This window comes from Chlamydomonas reinhardtii, chromosome 1, assembly GCF_000002595.2.
Source record: "Chlamydomonas reinhardtii strain CC-503 cw92 mt+ chromosome 1, whole genome shotgun sequence".
In the NCBI taxonomy this organism is placed as follows: domain Eukaryota; kingdom Viridiplantae; phylum Chlorophyta; class Chlorophyceae; order Chlamydomonadales; family Chlamydomonadaceae; genus Chlamydomonas; species Chlamydomonas reinhardtii.
Window position 1 is genome coordinate 6,945,953 of NC_057004.1, and position 26,735 is coordinate 6,972,687.

At 62.0% G+C, this 26,735-nt stretch overlaps 5 protein-coding genes across 6 annotated transcripts; 3 read left to right on the forward strand and 2 right to left on the reverse strand.

Moving 5' to 3' along the window:
* Positions 1 to 48: 48 nt before the first annotated feature.
* Positions 49 to 4,962, reverse strand: CHLRE_01g050100v5 (uncharacterized protein). Its single transcript, XM_001690189.2, has 14 exons — positions 4,872 to 4,962; positions 4,557 to 4,650; positions 4,218 to 4,300; positions 3,673 to 3,783; positions 3,376 to 3,488; positions 3,027 to 3,123; positions 2,741 to 2,818; positions 2,503 to 2,568; positions 2,279 to 2,359; positions 1,812 to 1,940; positions 1,468 to 1,597; positions 1,123 to 1,250; positions 824 to 896; positions 49 to 622 (listed from the first exon to the last, which is right to left on the reverse strand). The coding sequence occupies exons 1-14, from the start codon at positions 4,935 to 4,937 to the stop codon at positions 450 to 452; spliced, it is 1,422 nt and encodes a 473-aa protein (XP_001690241.1). The 5' UTR covers positions 4,938 to 4,962; the 3' UTR covers positions 49 to 449.
* Positions 4,963 to 5,102: 140 nt separating this feature from the next.
* Positions 5,103 to 11,358, forward strand: CHLRE_01g050150v5 (uncharacterized protein). The gene is made up of 11 exons (XM_043058945.1): positions 5,103 to 5,610; positions 5,827 to 5,898; positions 6,119 to 6,216; positions 6,369 to 6,491; positions 6,786 to 6,851; positions 8,203 to 8,292; positions 8,541 to 8,727; positions 9,047 to 9,198; positions 9,442 to 9,541; positions 9,819 to 9,925; positions 10,104 to 11,358. The coding sequence occupies exons 1-11, from the start codon at positions 5,403 to 5,405 to the stop codon at positions 10,131 to 10,133; spliced, it is 1,233 nt and encodes a 410-aa protein (XP_042928859.1). The 5' UTR covers positions 5,103 to 5,402; the 3' UTR covers positions 10,134 to 11,358.
* A 1,301-nt stretch (positions 11,359 to 12,659) lies between these two features.
* CHLRE_01g050200v5 (uncharacterized protein) lies at positions 12,660 to 14,955 on the reverse strand. Its single transcript, XM_043058946.1, has 3 exons — positions 14,198 to 14,955; positions 13,969 to 14,079; positions 12,660 to 13,853 (listed from the first exon to the last, which is right to left on the reverse strand). The coding sequence occupies exons 1-3, from the start codon at positions 14,789 to 14,791 to the stop codon at positions 13,731 to 13,733; spliced, it is 828 nt and encodes a 275-aa protein (XP_042928860.1). The 5' UTR covers positions 14,792 to 14,955; the 3' UTR covers positions 12,660 to 13,730.
* Positions 14,956 to 22,085: 7,130 nt separating this feature from the next.
* On the forward strand, positions 22,086 to 23,307 carry CHLRE_01g050300v5 (uncharacterized protein). Its single transcript, XM_043058947.1, has 4 exons — positions 22,086 to 22,650; positions 22,914 to 23,076; positions 23,156 to 23,206; positions 23,280 to 23,307. The coding sequence occupies exons 1-4, from the start codon at positions 22,513 to 22,515 to the stop codon at positions 23,288 to 23,290; spliced, it is 363 nt and encodes a 120-aa protein (XP_042928861.1). The 5' UTR covers positions 22,086 to 22,512; the 3' UTR covers positions 23,291 to 23,307.
* Positions 23,308 to 23,355: 48 nt separating this feature from the next.
* Positions 23,356 to 26,501, forward strand: CHLRE_01g050316v5 (uncharacterized protein). Of its 2 annotated transcripts, none has more exons than XM_043058949.1 (4): positions 23,356 to 23,457; positions 23,569 to 23,699; positions 23,846 to 23,976; positions 24,333 to 26,501. In XM_043058949.1, the coding sequence occupies exons 3-4, from the start codon at positions 23,881 to 23,883 to the stop codon at positions 24,399 to 24,401; spliced, it is 165 nt and encodes a 54-aa protein (XP_042928862.1). In that variant the 5' UTR covers positions 23,356 to 23,457; positions 23,569 to 23,699; positions 23,846 to 23,880; the 3' UTR covers positions 24,402 to 26,501. The 2 variants fall into 2 exon arrangements, with proteins under 2 accessions (XP_042928862.1, XP_042928863.1); XM_043058948.1 differs by having other exon boundaries at positions 23,569 to 23,648.
* Positions 26,502 to 26,735: the final 234 nt, after the last annotated feature.

Below are 26,735 nucleotides of genomic sequence, written 5' to 3' on the forward strand. Positions count from 1 at the left end.
CGCTCCCCCACCGTCTGCAGACTGATTCTGTCCGACGGACCGACAGCGGCTTTGGGCTCATTACAATCACTCTAGAGATTAGCTAATCATTAAACCGTCTACGAGCTTCGCACGCTTGCCACGCGCTTCGCAAACATCGGCTTACGCGCGCACTGCCGCACGCCCTCCTCACCGACATCCGCCAGCACTTCAGACGAACTTGTTTGCTCCTCCAAACGTGGGCTGCCCATACAGCACACCACTCCTCACCCGCCCTAGAGCGCCGCCTCTTCAACTCACCAAACCACCGCTTTCGACCCTCTGAGCACTTCACAGGGCCAAATACTAATCACCACAACCGCCAATACCCACCCCACGCTTCCACGCCTTAACACTCACGAGCCCTTCAACTCCTGCCAGCCCCTTACAGCCCCTCAAGATAGGCCCCTGACAGGCCCTTCCAAGTCCCTTCACAGGCCCTCGAACACGGCCAGGTGCTGGTCCAGCGTCTCCTCGTGCCGGATCTTGCGCAGGCCGCCGTTCTCCACCATGTACTCGGCCGGCTTCATCTTGAGGTTGTAGTTGGAGGCCATGGACATGCAGTAGGCGCCCGCGTCGTGAACGACAATGCCGTCGCCCTTGCCTGTAGGTTGAGGTTAAGAAGGAGGAAAGGGTGATGGGTGGGCAATCGCCTCAGCCACCCACGTTGTGGGAACTACTCCTGGTGGGAACACCCGTTACCACAGCACAGGACGAGCCTGCCTGTGTTGCATGGGTGGCTACAGCCCCCCCCCCCCCACACACACACACACACAAAGACACCTCCCCTCCCACGGTCACTCACTGGGGGTGGCCAGCTCGCGGTCCTTGCCCAGGTAGTCGCCCGACTCGCAGATGGGGCCCACCACATCAAAGGTCTGGAGTGATGGGGAAACGGCAAGAACGAGCCAGCGGCCGAAGGGGTCAGCTTGCGAGCAATGGCTGAAGCGTAGCTGTGTAGCAGATTGTCACGCTTGCAAAATGCGCCGGTCATTCCGCCCAGCCCTCTACCAACCCAGCCGCGATCCCCCGCCCCGCCCCGCCCCGCCCCGCCCGTTCGCCTTGCATTCTCCCGTGCCTGCAGCCCGCCCCACGGGCCCGCACCTGCACGGGGGTGCTGTGGGGCTTGGTGAGCTCGATGTGCTGGTAGGCGCCGTACAGCGAGGGGCGGATGAGGGTGGCCATAGAGCCGTCAATGACAATGAAGTTCTTGTTACCGTTGGTCTTCACGCCTGGAAAGGGGGAGGGCGGAAGTGGTGGCGGGGTGTAAGTAGAGGTTACAAGGTGGCAGTAGGAAGGGCGGCGACAATGAGTGCATCCCTACTGGCGGTATTACTTAGTAGCAGCTGCATGAGCCCAACACGTGCCCCTTCACTTTGACACTAACCCATACTGCCCCCGGCCGCTCGCGCTCCGGCGGGGGGCCCGGCGCCCCGCTGTCTCCCTCACCGGTGACGGTGTTGACCAGCGCGCTGCCAGTGGCCACCATAGACCGGCCGGGCTCAATGACCAGCGTGAGGCCTAGCTCCTTGACGATGTCGCGGACCGTGTCGATCAGGTCGGTGGGGGTGGGCAGGACCTGCGGGTGCGGCGGGTAGCGGCGGCACGTGTGGGCGTGGGGTGAGGGTGTGGGGTGAGGGAATACTTGGAAGACGGAAAACCTTCTGGCCTGCTGCCTTGTGTCTTTCATGCCTCCCCTTTTCCGTTCTGGATGGACGGGCCATCCCCTCCCCCACCATGACCGCCCCCCCTCCACACACACACACACACACAAACACACACGCAGAACGCACCTGGCCTTGGTGGCTGTAGTCAATGCCCAGGCCTCCGCCGATGTTGAGGTACTTGAGCTGGAAGCCCTCGGCGCGGATCATCTTGACGAAGTCGCACATGATCACGGCAGCGTCACGGAAGATGTTCACCTGCATGTGCGTGTGTGCATTAAACCATTTGGGGGTTAAGGCTGGGGCGGATATTGGAGTCGGTTCGGAACGTTTGGTTGAAAGGATGTTGTGCTTCTCCCGATCCGTGTTGCCAAGTGAGCTTACAGTGAACAGCAGACCCGGTCCGGTCCTTATTACTATTTTAAGCTCGTGCCCACCCCTCTGGTGTACGGAGCCGACCTGCCAGCCACTGTGCTCCTCCATACCCCGTGCCCCTCGCCCATAACCAAGCACATCCCTTCTTCCCCTTGCTTGTTTTGTACGCAATCCATGGTCGCAACCGTGGCTTGCGCCCCTCCACCCCACACCCCGCTTACCTTGGTGATGGTGGAGCCCAGGTGGCTGTGCACGCCCACCAGCTCCAGCAGCGGCTCCTTGCGGATCTCGTCCAGGAACCACTGTGCAGCGCGGCAGGTGGTGGGCGCGTGAGCGTGTGAGCGTGTGGGCATGTGAGCGTGGCTGAAGGTGTGCAGCGGCTGGACTCGCCCAGTCTTACGCACACAAACAAGACAGCTCACACGCGCATGTGCCTGCAGGCTACCTTGATGTGGCTGTTGCGGATGCCGAACTTGGAGCTAGCCAGACCGGTGGACACGTACGAGTGCACCTGTGGGGTGCGTGGAAGTGGGTTGTCAGGGAAGTCGTGCGTCAGCATGTACGTCCGGTCGCCGTCTAGGTTCCTGTCAAATGGAAGCGCACGGAGCCCGGTTTAGGACTCGGAGCTCCCGCTCCCTTGCCTTCCGTAACCCATGGCCCCCATGGCCCCCGCCCGGCCGCACCTGCGGGTCGACGTCGGGGTTGATGCGCAGCAGCACCGACACCTTCTTGCCGGTCTTGCGGGCGGCGGCGGCGATGTTCTGTGGGGTAGACAGACATGCGACAGGGGTATAGCGCGGTTGGATGGCCGTCTGCTGAGCTCATCCACATCTTGCCCCCACATTTGCCCAACCCCTTACCGCCTCACGCTCCCTTCTCCATATCTCCTGCACCCCTGCCCCTTGCCTCCTGCCCCTTCCCCTCTGCCCCCCTGCCCCTGCTACACCCCCTCCGCCCCCCCCCTCTGACCTCCAGGTCAAACTCGGAGTCGATGTTGATGTTGACGCCCATCTCAGCGGCCAGCTCCAGCTCCCAGGGCAGCTTGCCGTTGCCGTTCAGGATGGTGCTGCGGGGGCAGTGCGCGCAGCGGGGGGTTGCAAAGAGGTTGAGAGGAGTGGACGGATGAGGCGGTGGAGCTGGCGCGCAGCAGCATGCCTAACTCTACCGCGGCCTGCCCCCATCGACAGGGTGTGGCCCGGGGCGTGAGCTTCACTGCAAAACCGCTTTCCGCACATGGTGCCCCTGCTCCCTGCCGCTCACACCCGCCCCTTCCAGGCCACTCCAATCCCCCTCCCTCGCCCCCGCGCTCCGCGCTCACCGCTTGGGGTCGAAGCCGGCCTTCATGGCCAGCTTGAGCTCATTGCCGCTGACCAGCACGGCGCCGGCGCCCGCAGCAGCCAGCTGCTTCATGATGACCAGGTTGTTGTTGGCCTGGAGGTGGGGTATCGGTGGTTGCAGGGCAGTATGAAAAGGTCTACATGTTACCGTGTGCTCCTCGATAATCAAAGGCTTCGACCCTACACGAACGTGCCAGCTCCCGCCTTCCCCCGCCCGCTTGCATGCTTTTGCCCGCCTGACGCGCATTTGACTCCCCAGTCCCTGCTGCTCCCCCCACCTTGACGGCGTAGCAGGGAAGGTTGTCCAGGCCCGCAAGCGCCTTCTTGTACTCGGCGTAGTTGTGCGCAATGCGGTTCCAGGAGTACAGGTAGAAGGGCGACTCGGGCACCTGTTGCCATGAGCGATGGGAAAGCTCACGGAAGGCCAGGTAACGTAGCCAAACTTTGCACGCGTGTCAAGGACACTGTGCTCCATTCTTGTATTTCCAGTGCTGCGCGCTCCTGCGCGCCCGCCCCGCGGACCTACCAGCGCCCATTCCCATCCTCTCAACCCATCCGTCAAGACGACACTGCCGGTTCTCAAAGAACCACTTAACCCCTGCAAAGTGCTCGCCTGTCACCCCTGACTTTGGCACCAATGGCTTCTCCGGGTCTGCTGTGCACCAGGACACCCAAGTAGCGTCCTTCCCGCCCCGCCCACCCCACAACCCCAAGCCCACACTCCTGACTCCCCCCACAAAACACACACACAACTGTAAACCGTTGTTACACACACACACACACACACACACACACACACACACACACACTCTGGCCAACCCACCTTGTTGCGGATGTCCTCCACGCGCATCTGGTCGCAGTACAGGTAGCCATCCTCAGCGCCGGTGTAGAAGCCCAGACCCTTGCCTACAGGCATGACATGGACATACAAGGTTCGACATCCAGGGATCCGCGGCCAGGGGTCTTGAGCCTATAGTTGTTTGTATGTGTAAAATTCTCAGGACTATGCAGCTTGGTGCTTTTTGCCTATGCACGCGCGGCACACATATCATGCCCACATCAGAGAGTGTAGGTCGCCAGCGGGCTTTCCAACGAGGGTTTGGCAGCGGGCGTGTGCCCACGAGCCCAGCTCCCCAGCTCCTGTACACCCCCATCCGCTTACCAGCGGGCTGGGTGAACTGCCAGGCAGAGCCGATGGCCTTCTCCTCGTGCTTCTCCACGGTGGCAGCGGCGCGAGTCACGCACACCTTGCGCGCCTGCGCAATCGAGGCCGCCCGTCAGCAAATCCGCATCGCCCATTTACTAAACTTTAGAGACTCAATATGTTGGTCCAATCAAATTCATTCTGGGCGGGCCTAGGATAGCCACGAGGTGTGGTCTGCGGACTCCGCCGACCGAACAACTCCTAAGCGGATACAACGCCGCGCGCTGTCCATCTAATAACCTTGGGGTAAATCCTTTATTTGGAAACACGCACCCGGAGAGCAACGCGGGCGGAGCAGGTGCTGCGCCCGGCCACGGAGCGACCGCTGATAGTCTGCATGGTGTTATGCTACTTGAAACGCAACAAAAGCGCAGAAAGAAAGGGCGGCCTGCTGCGAGCCAGGCGGCATAACACGGGCAGCAATCGGCAACAATGCGCCCCCATGCAACTTGTCTCTTGTCTAGAGAGTATTCTTTGGAGGCCTAAAGAAGCAGCGAGCAATATCAGTACATGCACGAGGAATAGTCTCCCAACGCTTGAATCTTACGCTTGCGAGGGAGTGTTGCACCAATTACTACTTGCAAAAATTGCTCGCTCAGGACCAGGTGCCCATACGGCAAACATAATATCACTGTCAAACCCCCGCGCTGACACTCAACTGCTTGGGAAAAACACAGTGAAAGGGTCGCGTGTCATCCTGCAATTGCCGAAACGTCATCGGCATCGCCCAGCGCGATTCGGTTCGAGTGTTACACGAGCAACAGCTTTCCCATGATTTCGCTTGGTTCAGGCCTCTGCCGACGAATGGGGTCGGCAACCAAAGCGTCTGGCTCGGCATGCCACGTACCGGGTGCCGCCTCCACTGCGTTCGCGCAGCCAGTCCGCAAGCACCAGCCCATGCGGCAGCCCCTTCACGCCGTCGGCACGCCCGGGCCATCGGGCCGGCCTCTCCTCTTTGAGCCCATCACGCTGCGGCAGCTGACCATCCCCAACCGCATCTGGCTGTCCCCAAGTAAGCACTGGCCCGCAAGTCACACCTGAGCTAATGCTGGCTTGGGCGCTGCTGCAATGTCCCATCAGCATTGCCGCGGCGAATCATGCTGTTATGGTGTCCCATTTGCACCTCCCGAGCTGCCATCCCTCGCAGCCTGCCTGCGGCCTGCCTCATTGCCTTCCCTGCTCCCCCTGTTGCCGCCGCTCCGCCTTCCTCCCCCTTCTCTGGTGCCAGTGTGCCAGTACTCGGCTGTGGACGGAGCGCCCAACACCTGGCACCTGGTGCACCTGGGAGCCCGGGCGGCAGGCGAGCATGTGTGGGGGGCTAGTGGGAGAGGTGGAGATGTTGGTGTGAGGCCCAGGCGCTTCCCGAGGAGCTGCGCAGCCTGAGCGAGGTCCTTCTGTTATCTCGGCTGCAGCCAGCACAAGCTAACAAAGCACGACACCGCCATCGCTGTTTTCCTCATCACCGCCTTCCTGCCTTTCTGCTTTCCTGCCTCCCTGCCTGCCTGCCTGGCGCCCTGTAGGCGGCTGTGGTCTGGTGATGACTGAGGCCTGTGCGGTGGTGCCGGAGGGGCGCATCTCGCCCTCGGATGCAGGCATGTGGAACGACGCCCAAGTGGAGGTGTGTGCGACCCAATCCCGCTGCCCTGCCCGTTGCCTTCACACCCTTACGGCCCCCGGGCGTCGGGTGTTTGGGAGTTAGGGCAGTGACGTTCGCCACGCACCTGCCCGCCTTCCAAACACGTAACGACACCCACTTAACCAACCCTGCAGGCCTGGCGCCCCATCGCCGACTTCATCCGCTCGCACGGCGCCGTACCCTCTGTGCAGCTGGCTCACGCCGGCCGCAAGGCGTCCACCTTTGAGCCCTTTGTACAGGGCGGCCGTCCGCTCTACGTGAGTGCTGCTGCTGCGGGATGGGGGCTGAAAAGGGCGCGTTATGTGCCGAAGACCGAGGAATAGGTTCCGTTGCATGAAAGGTGGTGAAGCGTTGTCAGGCGATGGGCTCGGGGAGCATTCGCTTGCACACAGCCGACTGCAGTGGTGGCTGGCGGCGTAATGAAGACGCCTGAATGAGTTTTGCTGCCATAGTTGCTTGTGTATCTTGCATCCTTGCCATCGCAATGGGTTGCCTGCAATCCAAACTAATCGCTGCACCGCGACCGGCCGCTTCATTGTGTGCCCGTGCAGCCGGGGAAGGACGCAGCTGCCTGGCAGGTGGTGGCGCCCAGCGCTGTGCCCTTCGCTGACTTCCAGGTGGGTGGGAAGGGAGTTCGTGGTCGGTGGTGCCGTTTACACCCGTCCCAAGTAGCTGGAGCCGGGGGGACGCGGTTTAGACAGACGGACGGTTGTGGAGGCCCGAAATGCTGGTGTGCGGTCTGGGCGCAGTGTAGCCGTGGAGCCATCAGGTGCGGGGCGTGCGGCATGCATTCTTGCCTGTTGGCCCAGCAGCGATGTGAGCAGGGCTATGGCAGTGCCGCGCTTGCCCATCGACACACACACACACACACACACACACACACAAACCCACACACAAACACAAACACAAACAAAAGCACGCACAAACACAAACACAAACAAAAGCACGCACACACTTTTGATTCTTTGTTTAACACACACACGTCGGTGGCGGGCTAGCAACGCGGGTCGCGGGTCGCGTTTGGAATGTGGAGGTAGTGGTGACCAGGGATCAGCGGGCGGCGCTTTATCAGGGCTGCGGCGCAGATTAAACACACCGCAGGCGTGACGGTGGCCCCCTTCCTGACGCCAGAGGGGCGGGCAGCTAGACGCGCGCGGCAAGCCCAGTTCAACAGCCTGGTGGAACGGGGTCTGCAGCCGTACTGGCGGGGCACGGACATCGTGACTGAGGAGGGGGACCGGCGCTGCGTACACCCCGTGCAGTAATGCACATGGCGGATAACTGAGAGGGGCGCGCACTGTGTAGGTTTTTAAGTCTAGCAGAAGTTAAGCTTGTTGTGACTGCAGGGCTAGGACACAGACGGTTTTGGTTATTGATCCGCTCTTTCACTTTGTGGCTGCCCTTAGGAATATTCTGCCCTGTGGGGAAGGGAAGGTAGCTAGCGCCGGCGTGGTGCTTGTTTTGCGGTTGCTGCGGCCACGTGCCGGACTTGGACGGTTCATGACTTTTTGCTAGGCGAACAAACAATGCATAGTGGCCAGCTGCCGGCTCGCAGCAGTGTTGATATAGACGGAGGTGCGGCTCCTAGGGCCAAACCGACGTCTCACCAATATAGACGGAGGTGCGGCTCTTAGGGCCAAATCAGTGTCTAACCACAATGGATGGAGGTGCGGCTCCTGTGGCCAAACTGACGTCTAACGCTACGCGTAGGCTTGGGAGACATGTACTGCCAGACCAATGCGCGACAAACAAGGTGCTAATGCGCCCCTGGCACTAGCAACTACGGGTTGTCCGGATACACGATCACGTGATCTGATAAACAACTGTAAACCGTTGTTAGACACACACACACACACACAAAAACACACACACAAACACGCACACACCTTGCTGTTTTTTTGTTTAACACACCTTGCTTGCCACTTGCAACCTCGTGACCATTTCCCATGATGGCGCGGCGGCCCCCAGACGCCCCGAGAGATGACCGAGGCAGACATCCGGGAGGTCATTGACGCCTTCGCGGCGGCGGCGGAGCGGTCCATCAAGGCGGGCTTCCAGGTGCGCGCGTGCGTGCATGCGTGCGTGTATGCTTCTGCAGGGCACATGGGGACGCAAGTTCATGCAACTATTTGCGCGCTCGGGGCCTCAAGACTCCGAGCCTCAAGACTCCCATCATTTAACGTATCTGTTACCTGCACCACCTACCACCGCCAGCACCGGCTCGATACGGTAGTGACATCATGCACGTAAACCTTATTCCTCCGTTACCACCTGCTGCTGCTGCTCTTGCCGCCGCTGCCTCGCAGGTTGTAGAGATCCACATGGCGCACGGCTACCTGCTGCACCAGTTCCTGTCGCCCCAGGCCAACAAGCGCAAGGACCAGTACGGCGGCTCGCTGGCCAACCGCATGCGGTTGCCGCTGGCGGTGGCGGAGGCGGTGCGCGCGGTGATCCCGCCCGAGCTGCCGCTGGCGGTGCGCATCTCGGCCACAGGTGGGTGGGATGGGCTGTACGTGTGTCTTGGCGATACAAGGAAAGGGAAGGAGTCAACACGGTGCATTCGAAGTATGAACACGCAAACAGCAGGCCTTGACGTACGCGTGTGTCTGTGGGCTTCACAGCAGTGCTGCGCCGTCCGTGTTTGCATCCTGGCCTGACAAGCCCTCGCTCTCGCGCCCTCGCGCTCGCGCCATCCACCGCTGCCCCCCCCCTTGGCCAGGGGTTGGTTCACCGTCAACCCTCCTCTTGGCCTTGCTTTACTGGGTTTGGGATATAGTACACCTCCGCCCCCCCCCCCCACACACACACACAGACTGGGCCGGCCCCCTGGACGGCCCTGCCTGGGACGTGGACCAGTCTGTGGTTCTGTGCGGGGCGCTGCGGGACCTGGGCTGCGACCTGATTGACGTGTCCAGCGGCGGCCAGCTGCCGCGCGCACTCATACCCGTAGGACCGGGGTACCAGGTGACTGTGCGTACGTGAACGCATTTGTGTGTTAGGTTAGGGCACAGGGGCGGAGGTTTGAATGATAGGTAAACAGGTTCATGACAGGCACGCGACAGTCAGACGGGCACACATGCAGAAGCAATTGGAGCAGCAGAGACGGACGAAGGTTGTTGAAGGCGGGAGTGTATGGACCCATCATTAGACACGGAACACGTGATTGGCATTGACGCACGGGGAATACTGCCGCCACTGATGCCGTAGGTTCCCTTCTCTGAGCGCATCCGGCGCGAGGCGCGTGTGGCCACTGGCACGGTGGGCCTCATCACCACCGGCAAGCAGGCGGAGAAGATTCTGCAGGAGGGTAGGTACAGGCTGGGTGGCTTGGTGCGTGGGTCTGTGTCGGGGGGCCGGGGGGCAGCAGCAGCAGCCGTCGCTGCAACAGACGCCGGAAGGGATGGCCGGTTCGGTGCCGGTTATTCATGTGGGGGCATGGAGCATTGAAGAAGGCAAGCTGCCCCGTGCGCTGCTGGTAAAGGGCTGTTACGGCTGCTGTGTCATAGCTCCCAGTAACACATTCACGCTCTTGTCCTTACCTCCGAAACGCAACGCGCTGCACCTGCACCTGCACCTGCACACAGGCAAGGCCGATGTGGTGCTTATCGGCCGCGAGATGCTGCGTGACCCGAACTGGCCGCTGCGGGCTGCGGCGGAGCTGGGGTACGAGGGCGCTCGCTACCCGCCCCAGGTGAGGAAGGAGGACCGGAGGGGGTCTGGACGGGGCTCGGAGGTGGGCTGGAGGCACAGCTCGCTGGAAACGGCTTTGCAAGTATCGACTGTGGGCCTGCACACAGGGTTGCCACACGCTGCACGATGCCAACGTGACCTCCCGTCTACCTCCTGACCCGCATGCACGTGTCCTGCAGTACGAGCGTGGAAAGTTCCCCATCAAGTGAGCTGCGTAAAGTTGGGACTGGTCACAAGCCCAGATCGTGAACAACGTGGCGCAACGTCGTCAAACCTATTGATTTTTGCCCGTATGTAGCTGCGGGTTAGCACGGACTGTGCACCCCACCCAACCGGCCACGTCCGGATTTGCGGGGATGCCAAAGGCCCCCAACATAGAGGCGTGTGCTTAGTAGGCGCCCGCGTCAAGGTGGCTGGGTTGATAACGACCCGGGATCAGCCCTTTTCCTGCCATAAGGCAGCCACCTCCTTGTTGCCCGTATGTAAGAGTGTTCAGTATCACAAGGGAAGGAACGCCCGAGACTTTGTGTGTGTTCTGTACATGTGTGTATTGCGTGTTCCGAATGGTCTAAGGCTTTGGGTACTACTAGTTTCTTGCAGTAGCTGAGAGTAGATACAGCCGGCACGCCAGTGTTCCGGCCCATTTGGCGCCAGCCAGGACCCGGTGGTGGGGTTTTTGGCGGCGACGGTAGGTGGTGGTAACGTCGGTAGGGAAGCGGCAGTGGCAGTGGCGGTGACCTAGTGGCAGCGGTGCGAGGCCTCAAGATGGCGTACATGCTCGGAGAGGAAGAGCCGTTGGCAGAGTCAGCAGCAGTGGTGATGCGTGTACTTTGCACGTGCGGCGTGCGGCGCGGCACCTTTTGCAACTACCAACACTTTAACTGACACACGGGATCACAAACGGGCTTTCGCGCAACTGCCAACGAACAGGGGCGGCACGTGGCGTGGCGGTTGGTGCGCAGCGCGACTGGGAGCTGGTAGTTGAGAGGGGCGCGTGTGGGAAGCTGCTGTGGAGTACGGCGAAGCTCGGCGGGGGTGTGGTGGTTGGTGCGCAGCGCGAGTGGGAATGCATAGTTGGGCAGCGAGGCGTGTGGGAAGCTGCTGTGGAGTACGGCGGAGGTCGGCGGAGGCACGCGGGTACCACTCTGGTCTTTTGCTGTGTCCAAACTTTGACAGCCTGGTAGACCCAACAGGTATCATCTGACAAGACCGCCAGCATACCCACGGCTTCGTATCGTTGTGTAGTATACGGTTACTATGGTGCGGAGCTGAGCAGATGAAACCTGAAAGGCCGTACGGCTGCAGCCGTGCATGGGGTGTGCAATGGGACACGCAAATATTTTCGTCGTGAAAACTACAAGCGTGATAGCGTGACGGATAGCGTACGCACAGTGTATGCAGGATACGCAATCGCCACTGTAAAAGGAGTAGGCATCAGAAAGTTATGTGCACAATTGTCCGGGGGGGTGCGTGCTCCAAGCCAAACCCGCACGCTCGGAGGGCTTTGGGAGTCGCCCGAGGCAAATCCTACCGCAATATTTAGACGCCGCCTTTTTGTAGGTACATAACTTACATCATTAGTGGACATTAGCGCTCGGCAGAGGACAAAACATGTTGGTCAGGGCTCAAGTCGCGAAATTGACCAGAGCCCATATCTCGCATAGGCGGTATTTTGGGCCTGTATCTAGTGCCGTCTACTAAGGTTCACCTATATATGTCATCCGGACAGCGTAGGGCGAATTCCAGTAAGTCCTGGCGAGCGCGACATTTAGCATTTCGACTTCGGCTCCCGCTCGAGTTTATGCCCGGAAATCATTCAGGGACCTTATTATATGTCACATGATAACATTTCGGCAGTCTAGGGCATTGGACACACGCAGTCCCTAGGGACTTGCCGGAGTGGTACCCGCGTGGGCGGAGGCTGGCGGTTGGCGCGGCGCGTGAGTGGGAGTGCATAGGCATGCGCGTGTCCTTTGGGAAGCTGCGTGTGAGCTGCGTGTGAACTCAAGGACAAGCATGGGGCTGACCCCTGTTCCATAAGCTGCTGCCTCTGGGTGCACACGGTTTCACACAGTTGACAGTTGGGCTCCAGCGCGGGTAGGTGGGACTCGCTGGAGTGCACGTCAGGCGCTGGGGGGCACGCGAGGAGGCGTCTCGGAAACTCGGCGGTAACTCGCCCGAAACTCAGGTAAAACTCATGCAAAACTCGCCCAAAACTGGAGTGAAACCGAGAAGTGGCCATTCTTGCAGGCGCCGCTCCAACCTTGCTGGCTTATGATTAGCTGTAAACATTATCGTATTTATTGCGATAGTGAACGTTGGGGGTAAGCCGCTCCGCGTTCGTTCAATTCATTGCCTTGCGCAGCGCGCAATAAGCGTCGGGGCACAGGTCCTCCTGCAAAGCAGCCAGAGCTAGAAAGCGGCTTCCTGCTGCTTTTAGGGTTGTCTGGCATTCCTGACACAGGCTGTTTCACAGCCGCTCAGCATCTGGAGGGATCTGCACAGGCCTCTGAAGGGCTCTGCACAGGCCTCTGAAGGGCTCTGAAGGGCTCTGAAGGGCTCTGAAGGGCTCTGAAGGGCTCTGAAGGGCTCTGAAGGGCTCTGAAGGGCTCCGGCTCTAGAGGTAAGTAATGCGTATGCTTGGCGGCCAGTACCCGGTTGACGGCCCACTATCCAGTTGCAGCGGCCGTGGCAACCCATGCCATGCTGAAAGCCAGTCGAGGTGGGTATGAAGGAGTTAATGGGTACCAGACGTTGCATGTTTGGCAGGCCGGCAGCGCCGCACCACAGCCCGACGGTCGTACTAGTCGTACACCTAACTGAACATGGAGCACAACTAACACAGCCCAAGCCCAGCCGTCCACAGAAGGGCGCAGACCACCAGCAATTACTGGCATTCACCACTAGCCCACTACGCCGCAGCACTTTAGCATCTCTAACAGCCGCGCGAGGCAGGCATGGACGCCGCGCCGCGTGCCTGTGGCAAGCTGGGTCAGTCGCTGGGCTACTCAGATTTTATGGCTGAGCACGGCTCAGTCTGAGTCCGATATGTTCATATATACGCAAACGGCGGCCTGCACACCGACGGAGAACATGGGCGGACATGGGCTACGCCAGCACACAAGTGAGCACCGGCAAGTTCCCAATCCGGCACCGGCAAGGCGTGAGAAGTGGCACAGTGCACCATGCAGTGGGTGCATGGCTTCACCGATACTCTGCTCGCTTGCACGGCAGCCAAGTCGAATCCAAGCGCCCTCAAAACAACAGCCGCTGTCGGAGCAATGTCGCATCAGAGACACGCCAACAAGCGGCTCCATGTTGCTCGTGGATGACAAAGGAACACGCCTTTATTGGTACAGCTGGGCGCGCCTGCGCGATCCCCCCAGCCCAGTGCGGCTCCCTGAACAGGCAACAACCCTGAGGATTCTAGACGCGTCTTCGACACACGCAGGTACCCTACTGCCTGCTCCAGCATCTCTTTCCCCTCACTGCTACTTATGCCAAATATCACACAGATTGCAAGCCATGGCCCTTATCAGCAGAATGCGCTAACAAGGAGGTGGCTGCCTTATGGCAGGAAAAGGGCTGATCCCGGGTCGTTATCAACCCAGCCACCTTGACGCGGGCGCCTACTAAGCACACGCCTCTATGTTGGGGGCCTTTGGCATCCCCGCAAATCCGGACATGGCCGGTTGGGTGGGGTGCACAGTCCGTGCTAACCCGCAGCTAACAAACTAGTCACGTCACTCGCCGCCAATCGACACGTGCACCCTCAGCCCCACGCCCTGCTAGCGCCGTTCAGGCTCTCAGCCCGGCCCCGCCGCCGGCGGCGGCCATGGCGGCCGCTGCAGCTTGGTCGGCCGCTCGAAGCCCATCAGCTTCAGCAGGAGGAGCACACGGATCACGTTGGCGGCGGAGACGTCGCGGTTCTGGGGATGGGGAACAGGGAGGAAGAAGAGAGCGCACATGAGCTGTCTCAGCCGTCAACCTGTCAATCAATCCGTCCCCAGTGCCCAGCCGTCCCCGCACATGCACGGTCCTCACCCAGGTCGTCAAGCAGTCGTTGCAGACTTTGACCGACCAGGGCCGCTGCCCCTCCTTCAGCCCCCCAAGCCGCTTGATGGCCATCTCCTGACACCCGCAGTTGTAGCAGGTCTGCATGGTCGGGAGGGTGGGAGGGAGGGGGGCCACACAAGGGCTTCCGCTAAAGCCAGGCATAAACCCAGCGGCCCACCCACCCACCAGCAATTGCAATCCCACTCAACCCACCCACCTTGGAGGTCTTGTATTCATCGATGATGAACACATGCTTGGCGTAGCGCTCACGGAGCAGCTTGATGAGCCGCCCCGTCGGCGCGCGCCCGCCCCTGACGGAGATGGGGGAGCCGCCCTTCCCTCCCTGGAAGGCCCACGAACCCCACCCCACCACCACCTCCTCCTTGGGCCTGCCGCCTGTGAGCTGCTTGGCGACGCGGTGGAGCGCGCGGTCGCGCTGGATGAACGCAGCCCAGCGCTTTCGGCGGAAGGCGGAGAAGTGGTAGTGCCACAGCACGTGCACCGCGCCCCGGGGCCCCGCCTCTGCCTGCCCCGCCGCCTGCCCCGCCGCCTGCCCCGCCGCCTGCCCCGCCGCTTGCCCCGCCGCCTGCCCCGCCGCCTGCCCCGCCGCCTGCCCCGCCGCCTGCCCCGCCGCTTGCCCCGCCGCCTGCCCCGCCGCCTGCCCTGCCGCCCCACTGGCGAAGAGGTAGCGCAGGCGCTCTTCAAACCGGGCCGCCGACGCGGTCGCCGCCGTGGGGATGCCGCCGATGTACGCCTGCAGGGCTGGCGCAAGCTGTGGGCGGTTTGGCTGGAGTCGTTCCAGGCCTGACATGTGCCGCCAGTGGCCCATGCTCATATGGAATCGGCCCTTAGTGTGCTTTGCTTTGCTCTGTGCCTCTGTCTGCTTGGCGGCGCGCGTGCTCACGTCGAGTCTTCCTTCCTGCCCCTCTAGAATGTCCCGCTTCCACGCCCCTCTAGAATGTCTCCCTAGTACATTAACTCGGGTTGCAATGCGATCTCATATTTTGATATTATGGCCCGCTGCTCTCTACCGTTCGGCATTCTGCCTCTCTGTAGAGCAGCTCTCACCGCTTCGAGCGGTGCATTTTATTGACCAAGCCCGGAGATGCATCTGCGCCCACTGGAGAGCCGCGGCCGCTGCGGCCGCGGCTGAGGCGTCGCTCTCGGCGTCCTCTTCCTGGAGCCCTGCTCGCGCAGCGGCGGGGAGCCGGCGCTTTCTGGAGCGGCGTGTGGCGCGTGTTGGTGTTGGTGTGAGCGTTTGGTTGGTTGCGGCGTAGGGGGCAGTCGGGTGGACCCCGTGGTGGGCCCCCGAGGGGATCCGTGCAGCCCGCTGCCCCGCCGTTGGGTTGGCTTGCCCCTTCCCCCGAAGGGGGAGGGGCAATAGCCATTGCGGTCGTATCGAGCTCGCCGCGGGGGGCCCTCCCGGTTTTTCGCGCTCGCTTGCGGTTTGAGCTGTCCTGCAGTGTAAAGGCCCTTGGCTGTTCGCTGTCTCCCAGCCGATCTGTCAGCCCCAGCTCCGCAATTAGCCCAGCTCTGCCGTTCCCAGCGAAGGCCGTCTAGGCCGACTGCTAACGAGGCAAAAGACGAGCCCTGGGCTCTCTCTTTGCGCCAAACCAGGCTTCCGTACGCATGGCCCGCCCACACAGCACCAAACTTGGCCCCGTGCCAAGTCCCAAAAACAATTATATGATTGTGACGCTCCACATAGTTACATATGCTCGACATTCACAGGTACACACGCAATCCTACATTACCACCGCCCTATTAGGCACGGACACAGCGGCGGGTGCATAGCACACATTGCACACGCTTGTTGCCCAGGTTTGCCTGTCGTCCAGTACATATGTTGTCCAGTAGGTATATCTACAGCAGGTTGGTTGCACCCCTGCATCAACTAGATACAGTTCTGCATAGTATTGTTGTTGTACATCAGTGCGGCATTCGTACATATTGACATGCGCAATGGCCGCCTGAATCAGCACAGAACATGCCGCAATGCAAGACGTGGGTTCTACTTATTACGCCGTCCCAAGTAAGAATACACAGCCAGCGAGCTTAAGCACTGCACGCCGCCTTATCCATGCACGCAGTGCGAGCCCAGCACGACAGCCACAGTACCACGATGAGTGCTGCTCAGGGTCCCGCAAAACATGCATACAATGGGGCGCGGCATGCCCCATCCAGCCGTCAGCTATCAGCCTTGCCGCCCCCACGAAACCAAACCTCCAGGACACGCCCCTCCGTAACCCCCTCCACGAACCGCTAGCAGTGGCAGCGCACCATGATGTGGAACCGCCCCTGTGCTGCGAGACCGTGCAAAGCCTGGCTGCTGCCGCCGGTTTGCAGCTCGTTCCTTCACAGCCACCACGCGTACAGATGCTGAGTGGGAGAGCAACGCCGGCGTAAAGGGGCCTGCCTTGCAAGCTGGGGTGAGCGGAAATATGCAGGGGGTTAGGAATTCGGCAACCTCACACATGCTGCCAGCCCCGCCCATGTGTCTCGCACTTGCATGCCCCAGCCTCCAGGTCCCCGCCTCGCCTCTGGCATTGTGTTCCCCCAGCCCTACAGCACGTATGCAGAAGCCCTCCTCCCTCACCTGTCTCAGCGCTAAGGCTTCCCAAAGAGCTTCGGAAGGAAGGATAGAATGGTTCCCAGCGCTGTGCCCGGCTTGACCGACGTGAACGCCAGCATGGCGAGCGTCATGAAGATGAACCACAGCCGCAGCTGGTTGTACTGCTGCGTCAGCTCGTTGTGCTGGTCCTTGTGGTGCTGCGTGTCCTCGCTGCGCTGGTCCTTGAGCCGCTGGATGTCCTCGCTGCGCTGGTCGCCGCTCTGTTGGGCCTGGCCGCCGGCCGCACCTCCTGCACCGCCACCACCACCACTGCCGCCAGTGCCGCCAGTGCCGCCGGGCCCCGCCGCCGCCGCCAGCCCCACCACACGCGGCACTACTGCTGCTGACAGGCCCCCGCCCCAGCACCAGCCGCGGCTCGCTGTGCCGCGCGGCCACACCCTGCAGCCACACCCCGGCGGCCACACCCTGCAGCCACCGCACACAAACCCGCTGCTACGCCGGGCCCCCCTCTACCTCTCCGCTCTGCCACTACCCCACTTTCCTCCTCCCGTCAGAGCAGCCGAGAGACCTGCCCAGTCCAGCCGCCGCAGCCGCTGCCCATGCACGGCCTCCCACAGCCGCCCACATAGCCGCCCACACAGCCCTCAGCCGGCACCCACCGGCCTGCACGCTCGGCGACTGCCAAGGCGGTGGCTGCGACACGTGCTGCTGCTGCTGTCCAGCCAGCCAGCCAGCCAGTCAGTCTGCTGCTGCTGCTGACAGTTACTGTTTACCAGCTGACGCCGACCAGCTTGGCGGGCACGATCTCCACCACGTTGCCCACCTTGCCGGGCACCGAGCCCTGACCACCAGCGCGCGGCGCTCCGTGTCCACCTGCGGCGTCGGGAAGGAGGCAGCATTGTAAGAGACACAAGGCCAGCCGAGTCACGCGCTCCTCACGACAACCGCGTCAGGCAGGCCGTGCTATGGACGGCGCCGGCGCACCTGCCATCCCCCGTAGGCCGCACACGTCCTTGCCCCTCCCTCTCCGACATGCTGACCGTGCCTCAGCCTCAGCCCCTGCGGCCGTGTCCCACTGCTGCTACCGCCTCCCCCTCCTTCCAAAATCCCCATCCCGCAACCCAAACCCCCATCCCCCCGTTGGAGCCAGCCAGCCAGCCAGCTAGACAGCTTGCTCGCATGCTTCCAGCCTCCCTCTCTAAAATTATAAGCCCCACCCCTCCTCCCCCACTTGAGAACTAGCCAGCTCGCTAGCTAGCCCCCGCTAGCCTCACCTTGAGCATGGTCTGATTCTTGACGGTCATGCGCACGTTGCCCATCTGCATGATTGACGGTGGTGGCGGTGATGAGAGAAGCAGCATGGAAAACAACAACAACAGCCAATGAGGGACAGCGCCACAGGCAGCCACAGACTGAGCAGCCACGACCTGCACGGCGGCGCTTGCGTGCGCTGCTCCTACGCCTCCTCCTCACCGTGCCCCCCGCTCTCTTATCGCCGCCACACCGCCCTCCACGACCCCAGCCGCCCCGCCCCAGTCTCCCTGTCGCCCCCCTCCCCTACCGCTCTGCTACGCTGCTCCGCCCTGCCTCCCTCTTCCTCCGCCCTCCTCCCCAGCCGCCCCGCACCGCGCACCTGGCCCGCCATCTTGAGGCCGGGGTAGACGCCAGCCCCGCCCATGTGTCTCGCACTTGCATGCCCCAGCCTCCAGGTCCCCGCCCCGCCTCTGGCAATGTGTTCCCCCAGCCCTACAGCACGTATGCAGAAGCCCTCCTCCCTCACCTGTCTCAGCGCTAAGGCTTCCCAAAGAGCTTCGGAAGGAAGGATAGAATGGTTCCCAGCGCTGTGTCCGGCTTGACCGACGCGAACGCCAGCATGGCGAGCGTCATGACGATGAACCACAGCCGCAGCTGGTTGTACTGCTGCGTCAGCTCGTTATGCTGGTCCTTGCGGTGCTGCGTGTCCTCGCTGCGCTGGTCCTTGAGCCGCTGGATGTCCTCGCTGCGCTGGTCCTTCAGAAGCTGCTTGTCCTCGCTGCGCTGGTCCTTCAGAAGCTGCATGTCCTCGATGCGCTGGTCCTTCAGTAGCTGCCGCAGGGAATCAAACTCGTCCTTCAAGCCCTGCTGTAAGCCCTGAATGTCGCCCTTGGTCGCGACATACTCCACGATTGCGAACGTGTCAATCAGCTTCCGCGCCTGTGGGCCTGTGGATTCCGACTGGAGCTTGTCATAGGCCTTAAGGGCTGCCGTGCCTGCCGCGGGAGAGGCGCAGCCCACGCAAATCTGGCGCGGACGAGGCGAGCTGCTGTTGCGAGGCGAAGACACGGTCTTCATACGCAGCAGGCCAGCATCTTTGCACGCGCTAGAGGCCATTGCTGCAAAAGCGGCTCGGACACCAGAGCTTGCTAAGCGCTATGGCAAAAAATTTGAAGAAGGGAGTTGAGGGCATCTTACCGTCACCATCCGGCCCACTAAGCCAGTGGACAGCAAACCCACTGGGCCAGTGGGCTTTGGTTGTCATATAACCACGTAACATAACAATCAACTATACTAATGCTAAATTACAGTATTGTCACTCCAGGCCGGTGCGACAGCTGGCCCCGACAACATTCCGGGGACATCTCGCGGGCAGTGCAGCTCGCTGGCACCAGATACAGGGCAGCTGTCGATGCAGTTGATATACATAAGCATCGTTATGTATTGTTTGCAGCTTTGGGGATGCTATGGCAGCTCAACTTTTGCGGGGACCCCGATCACTAGCGCTTGGGCGGTGGCCCTTGGTGCGAGCGGTGCTTTCCTCGCTGCCAGCGAAACGTAATGGGTATTGCCGTGGGAGGCAGATGCGCGGGGGTGGGCGGCAGGGCGGCAGGCCGGCGGGAGGCAAAGCTGGGGGGTGGGAGGGGGTAGCGACCAGACAGCAGGGGGAGCAGCGACTCTGAACGGGGGCACGCCAACCCTCCTCGGCAGGCTCAATTGATGCTGCAGCTCTCACTTGGGAGTGTTCGCTTGCAGTTGGGGGACGATACCGGGCACACGAAAAGCTACGTCGGGGTCAATGCGGGGCGGGCCATGCGAGCGTGGGGCAGGGGGTGGGGAGCGACGTGTGCGGCCCCAGACACCCCCCTGCCCAGGCAATGCCGCCCGCCCAGCCTGCACCACATTTGGTGGACTCCAGCCATACTGCACACGCCCAGTGCTGTACGGAGCATGAGAAGGACCGTGGTGGATTGGATGCACCGTGCTCTGGCTGGGTGGGATCATTCGAGCGTGGGGCAGGGGGTGGGGAGCGAGCGTGTGCGGCTCCAGCCACCGCCCTGCCCAGGCAATGCCGCCCGCCCAGCATGCACCACATTTGGTGGACTCTAGCCATACTGCACACACCCAGTGCTGTACGAAGCATGAGAAGTTCCGTGGTGGATTGGATGCACCGTGCCCTGGCGGGGTGGGATCATTCGGGTCAGGAGGGGGTGGGGAGCGAGCGTGTGCGGCCCCAGCCCCCCCCCCCTGCCCAGGCAATGCCGTTTCCTAGACATTCCTCCCGGGGGCTACTGTCTGGGGCGAGACTTTGTTTGCCCGAGTTTGGGGCGGGCTGTGTCCGAATCCAAAAACAAGGTACGACCCCTGCCAGCCACCCCCATGCCGAGGCCTGGCTGTATTACATCCTTGGACCTTGGCGGAGTCTTGACCGCAGCCCCTGGTGCGTCAACGCAAGATGTCGCTTTGGCGGGAGCATCTTGCTTGTCGTCTAGCATACGCTGCCTGTACAGGCCCACAGGAGATGCCGTTCGGCACGTAGCGCCCGCTTCCCCTGCCTGTGCCCTCTGCCCGCTTGCGCTTTCCCCCGTTGCGATGACGCCTTTCTAATAGTACTGCTCGGCCTGATTCCGCCCAGCTGCCCTTCCGGTCACACACATGCTCAGGGGTGTCCCGGCGCGCGCTCCCATGCACCTCACCCACGTCACCTCGCAAACAGTCCCGCTTCCGCCTGCGTCCTGTGTCTTTGTCTTCCATTCACGACAGTATGCCTTGACCTGCCCATCACACGCCTCACGCGCCGCCAGTCCCATCCCCGCCAGCCCTGGCCTGGCGCACATGATTCGCCCAGCCCCATCCAGCCTTGCGTGCCCAAATCCATAACTCCCGGGTATCCCCAATGGCAAGCTGGTTGCGAGCTGCAGCATCAATTGAGGCTGCGAAGTAGTAGGGGCTGGGCGTGCAGGCGGCGTGGATAGAGGGGGTCGGGGACCGCGCACACTGCCCACCCCCTGTCCCGCCCCCGCCTGGTCCCGCCCCGCAATGCCCCCAGCCCCCCACCCAAACTTGCGCTGCACTCCAGCATCGCCCCCCTCTCCCCTTAGAGCAACATGTTCCCCATGTGCGAGCATCGACCGTGCCTGTGAATCGCTTTCCCATTGCCTGAGAATCGCTTCGGGCGGGGCTGGGGCGGGGCTGAAGTGCTTCGTACAGCACTGGGTGTGTGCAGTATGGCTAGAGTCCACCAAATGTGGTGCATGCTGGGCGGGCGGCATTGCCTGGGCAGGGCGGTGGCTGGAGCCGCACACGCTCGCTCCCCACCCCCTGCCCCACGCTCGAATGATCCCACCCAGCCAGAGCACGGTGCATCCAATCCACCACGGTCCTTCTCATGCTCCGTACAGCACTGGGCGTGTGCAGTATGGCTGGAGTCCACCAAATGTGGTGCAGGCTGGGCGGGCGGCATTGCCTGGGCAGGGGGGTGTCTGGGGCCGCACACGTCGCTCCCCACCCCCTGCCCCACGCTCGCATGGCCCGCCCCGCATTGACCCCGACGTAGCTTTTCGTGTGCCCGGTATCGTCCCCCAACTGCAAGCGAACACTCCCAAGTGAGAGCTGCAGCATCAATTGAGCCTGCCGAGGAGGGTTGGCGTGCCCCCGTTCAGAGTCGCTGCTCCCCCTGCTGTCTGGTCGCTACCCCCTCCCACCCCCCAGCTTTGCCTCCCGCCGGCCTGCCGCCCTGCCGCCCACCCCCGCGCATCTGCCTCCCACGGCAATACCCATTACGTTTCGCTGGCAGCGAGGAAAGCACCGCTCGCACCAAGGGCCACCGCCCAAGCGCTAGTGATCGGGGTCCCCGCAAAAGTTGAGCTGCCATAGCATCCCCAAAGCTGCAAACAATACATAACGATGCTTATGTATATCAACTGCATCGACAGCTGCCCTGTATCTGGTGCCAGCGAGCTGCACTGCCCGCGAGATGTCCCCGGAATGTTGTCGGGGCCAGCTGTCGCACCGGCCTGGAGTGACAATACTGTAATTTAGCATTAGTATAGTTGATTGTTATGTTACGTGGTTATATGACAACCAAAGCCCACTGGCCCAGTGGGTTTGCTGTCCACTGGCTTAGTGGGCCGGATGGTGACGATGAGCTGTTGAGGGGCACGAAAGTGGATTGTGTAGTAAATGTTGTTTAGGGCATGGAGTAATTGTGGAGTTCGTTCTCGAGTCCCGATCAACTCTCCGAATGGGACCATTACTATTTGAGGGCCACGGTCTCGCACCAAAGGTCCCATTCCGTTGGCCGCCTTGACCAATCGCCACAACTGTCAATAGCACTATCCGTCACATCGCACCGACGCTCCCAACGCGTTCGCGACAAGTCGACAAGCCCTTTTATTACAAATCCCTTTACACTGCAAACTAGCTGGTCGAGGGCGTGCTCTGAAGCCCTTTGCCGGAGGTCAAATCGAGCAGCTGCAGCAGGTCGCGTCAATTGTGTTCCACTGCAGCGCACTGGCACGCTAGATTCCAGGCCTCAGCCTTTGCCCAGATCAATACATACTATACATATTGGCATGCATTCGGTGCAGCAGTCGGTGCAACATGCGCAACAGCCAACAGCCACAGCCAACAACCCCCCGCTCGGAATACGGGGCGGGGTACTCCCCCCTCAGCGAAGGGCAAACGAAGCATGCAGGCCCGTCGTCATGGGTCTCTGGAGGTTGGGGCCCCTGTGCGGCATAGCGAGGCGCTTTTGCAAGCAGGGGACAGGGTACACTGCTCAGGGCAGCAAGACTGTGCCTGGGCTCCCGGCCCTGAACAGCACATGCAAGGGGCTATCACAGGTGTGGCGGGTGGCAGGCGGCGCAAGCGGCTGGGGTCCGTAACGAGGTGTCTTGTGTGCTGGGGTTTGGGAGGGGTTGGGTGTGCGCGAGGGGGGCTGGCACGAACCCGAGAGGCCGCGAGAAATCCCTGGGCGCCGGCGCTGCTGCTGGGGGTGGGGGGCTGGGCGCGTGGCCGCCAGCAGCGCTGCAAGCGTGGACCCATTCACCCACTCCGGTCAGCGGCAGGTCTACTCATCGGAGTGCTTGGCAGCGGGCCCATACAGGCCGGACAAGTGGTCTGCCAGGGATGGCGCGCGTCCTTCAGCCCCAGCCCCATTGAGCTAGGTTGCTTTCCAAGCAGCCCTCGGCGGCCGGAGGCCTGGTATGATCTGGGCGTGCTGGAGATGTACGAGTATCTGGGCATTGGCAGTGGCCTCTCCATCACAGGTGAGCGTGATCTGAAGTGCGAGCAATTCAAGTGCGAATGTAAGCAGTGCTGTTGCTATGATTGGTGCACACTTTGCAGATTATGTAGGCCACATTAAGCACCGGAGCCTGCACTCGCGTGGGCCTGCGGGTGAGTACAGTGTGTATGCGCGAAGCCCTGATACCATGGCACCATTCTTACATCGTGTACATGGCGTTGGTAGTGTGCAGGTAGTACACTGCAACCACCCGTGTCCGCGGCACAATATAGCTCCGCGTCCTACGCATACCCACGTGCTAATGTGGGGCTGGACGACTTAAGCGCGCTTGGAATTGAGGGCTTGGACAATAGGCCGTTCGCAGACTGCCCCATCTGAAGCCTTCTCCCACCGACGAGTGAAGGTGCGCTTCAGCGCCCCGTGCGCTTGCTCCTCTCCTTTGCGCCGCGCTGTCCGCCAGCGCCTCGCTCGCCTGACGCGCATTGGCCCCTTCACGCCTCGCCTTTGCTTGCAGGCGCGGCGCCGGACGCACGGGGCACGAGGGAGTGAGGGGGAAGACAGCGCGCGGTGGCCATGGCGGCGTACGCCCCGCGCGTAAGCGTGTGGGCGGCAGGCAGCAGGCGGAGACGGCTCCCGGAGCGCCAGGCACGGGCTTCCGGTCTAGGAAGATCTAGCGAGACGTCGGCTCGCACGCGCGTCGCACCACTACTGCTCACCGCATATGCCTCCGGTCCTCCCTCCACCTGCCCCTCCACCTTTGCTCCCTGCCCCCTTTCTTCCCCTCCCCTCAGGCACCATCAAGCGGTGGCACCACAAGCGCGGTGCCATGACCCACGGTTCCAAGTCGCACCGTGAGCACGGCTCCATCGGCTCGGCCACCACCCCCTCGCGCGTCTACCCCGGCCTCAAGATGGCGGGCCAGGTGCGCGATGCGGGGCGGCTGGGGAGGAGGGCGGAGGAAGAGGGAGGCAGGGCGGAGCAGGGTAGCAGAGCGGGCTGGGCGGTAGGGGAGGGGGGCGACAGGGAGACTGGGGCGGGGCGGCTGGGGTCGTGGAGGGCGGTGTGGCGGCGATAAGAGAGCGGGGGGCACGGTGAGGAGGAGGCGTAGGAGCAGCGCATGCAAGCGCCGCCGTGCAGGTCGTGGCTGCTCAGTCTGTGGCTGCAAAGGCATATGGCTGCCTGTGGCGCTGTCCCTCATTGGCTGTTGTTGTTGTTTTCCATGCTGCTTCTCTCATCTTTCTTTCCTCTTCATCACCGCCACCACCATCAATCATGCAGATGGGCAACGTGCGCATGACCGTCAAGAACCAGACCATGCTCAAATTGAGGCTAGCGGGGGCTAGCTAGCGAGCTGGCTAGTTCTCAAGTGGGGGAGGAGGGGTGGGGCTTATAATTTTAGAGAGCGAGCTGTCTAGCTGGTTGGCTGGCTCCAACGGGGGGATGGGGGTTTGGGTTGCAGGATGGGGATTTTGGAAGGAGGGGGAGGCGGTAGCAGCAGTGGGACACGGCCGCAGGGGCTGAGGCTGAGGCACGGTCAGCATGTCGTAGAGGGAGGGGCAAGGACGTGTGCGGCCTACGGGGGAAGGCAGGTGCGCCGGCACCGTCCATAGCACGGCCTGCCTGACGCGGTTGTCGTGAGGAGCGCGTGGCCTTGTGTCTCTAACAATGCTGCCTCCTTCCCGACGCCGTAGGTGGACACAGAGCGCCGCGCGCTGGTGGTCAAGGGCTCGGTGCCCGGCAAGGTGGGCAACGTGGTGGAGATCGTGCCCGCCAAGCTGGTCGGCGTCAGCTCGTAAACAGTAACTGTCAACAGCAGCAGACTGACTGGCTGGCTGGCTGGCTGGCTGGACAGCAGCAGCAGCACGTGTCGCAGCCACCGCCTTGGCAGTCGCCGAGCGTGCAGGCCGGTGGGTGCCGGCTGAGGGCTGTGTGGGCGGCTATGTGGGCGGCTGTGGGAGGCCGTGCATGGGCAGCGGCTGCGGCGGCTGGACTGGGCAGGTCTCTCGGCTGCTCTGACGGGAGGAGGAAAGTGGGGTAGTGGCAGAGCGGAGAGGTAGCGGGGGGCCCGGCGTAGCAGCGGGTTTGTGTGCGGTGGCTGCAGGGCGTGGCCGCCGGGGTGTGGCTGCAGGGTGTGGCCGCGCGGCACAGCGAGCCGCGACTGGTGCTGTGGGGCGGGGGCCTGTCAGCAGCAGTAGTGCCGCGTGTGGTGGGGCTGGCGGCGGCGGCGGGGCCCGGCGGCACTGGCGGCACTGGCGGCGGCGGTGGTGGTGGTGGCGGTGTAGGAGGTGCGGCCGGTGGCCAGGCCCAACAGAGCGGGGACCAGCGCAGCGAGGACATCCAGCGGCTCGAGGACCAGCGCAGCGAGGACATCCAGCGGCTCAAGGACCAGCACAACGAGCTGACGCAGCAGTACAACCAGCTGCGGCTGTGGTTCATCTTCATGACGCTCGCCATGCTGGCGTTCACGTCGGTCAAGCCGGACACAGCGCTGGGAACCATTCTATCCTTCCTTCCGAAGCTCTTTGGGAAGCCTTAGCGCTAAGACAGGTGAGGGAGGAGGGCTTCTGCATACGTGCTGTAGGGCTGGGGGAACACAATGCCAGAGGCGGGGCGGGGACCTGGAGGCTGGGGCATGCAAGTGCGAGACACATGGGCGGGGCTGGCAGTATGTGTGAGGTTGCCGAATTCCTAACCCGCTGCATATGTCCGCTCACCCCAGCTTGCAAGGCAGGCCCCTTCACGCCGGCGTTGCTCTCCCACTCAGCATCCGCACGCGTGGTGGCTGTGAAGGAACGAGCTGCAAACCGGCGGCAGCAGCCAGGCTTTGCACGGTCTCGCAGCACAGGGGCGGTTCCACATCATGGTGCGCTGCCACTGCTAGCGGTTCGTGGAGGGGGTTACGGAGGGGCGTGTCCTGGATGTTTGGTTTCGTGGGGGCGGCAAGGCTGATAGCTGAGGGTTGGATGGGGCATGCCGCGCCCCTTTGTATGCATGTTTTGCGGGACCCTGAGCAGCACTCATCGTGGTACTGTGGCTGTCGTGCTGGGCTCGCACTGCGTGCATGGATAAGGCGGCGTGCAGTGCTTAAGCTCGCTGGCTTTGTATTTTTACTTGGGACGGCGTAATAAGTAGAACCCACGTCTTGCATTGCGGCATGTTCTGTGCTGATTCAGGCGGCCATTGCGCATGTCAATATGTACGAATGCCGCACTGATGTACAACAACAATGCTATGCAGAACTGTATCTAGTTGATGCAGGGGTGCAACCAACCTGCTGTAGATATACCTACTGGACAACATATGTACCGGACGACAGGCAAACCTGGGCAACAAGCGTGTGCAATGTGTGCTATGCACCCGCCGCTGTGTCCGTGCCTAATAGGGCGGTGGTAATATAGGATTGCGTGTGTACCTGTGAATGTCGAGCATATGTAACTATGTGGAGCGTCACAATCATATAATTGTTTTTGGGACTTGGCACGGGGCCAAGTTTGGTGCTGTGTGGGCGGGGCATGCGTACGGAAGCCTGGTTTGGCGCAAAGTGAGAGCCCAGGACTGCTGGGGCTGACAGATCGGCTGGGAGACAGCGAACAGCCAAGGGCCTTTACACTGCAGGACAGCTCAAACCGCAAGCAAGCGCGCGGCGCGCACCACGCGCGCCACCGCACAGCCACCGCCACA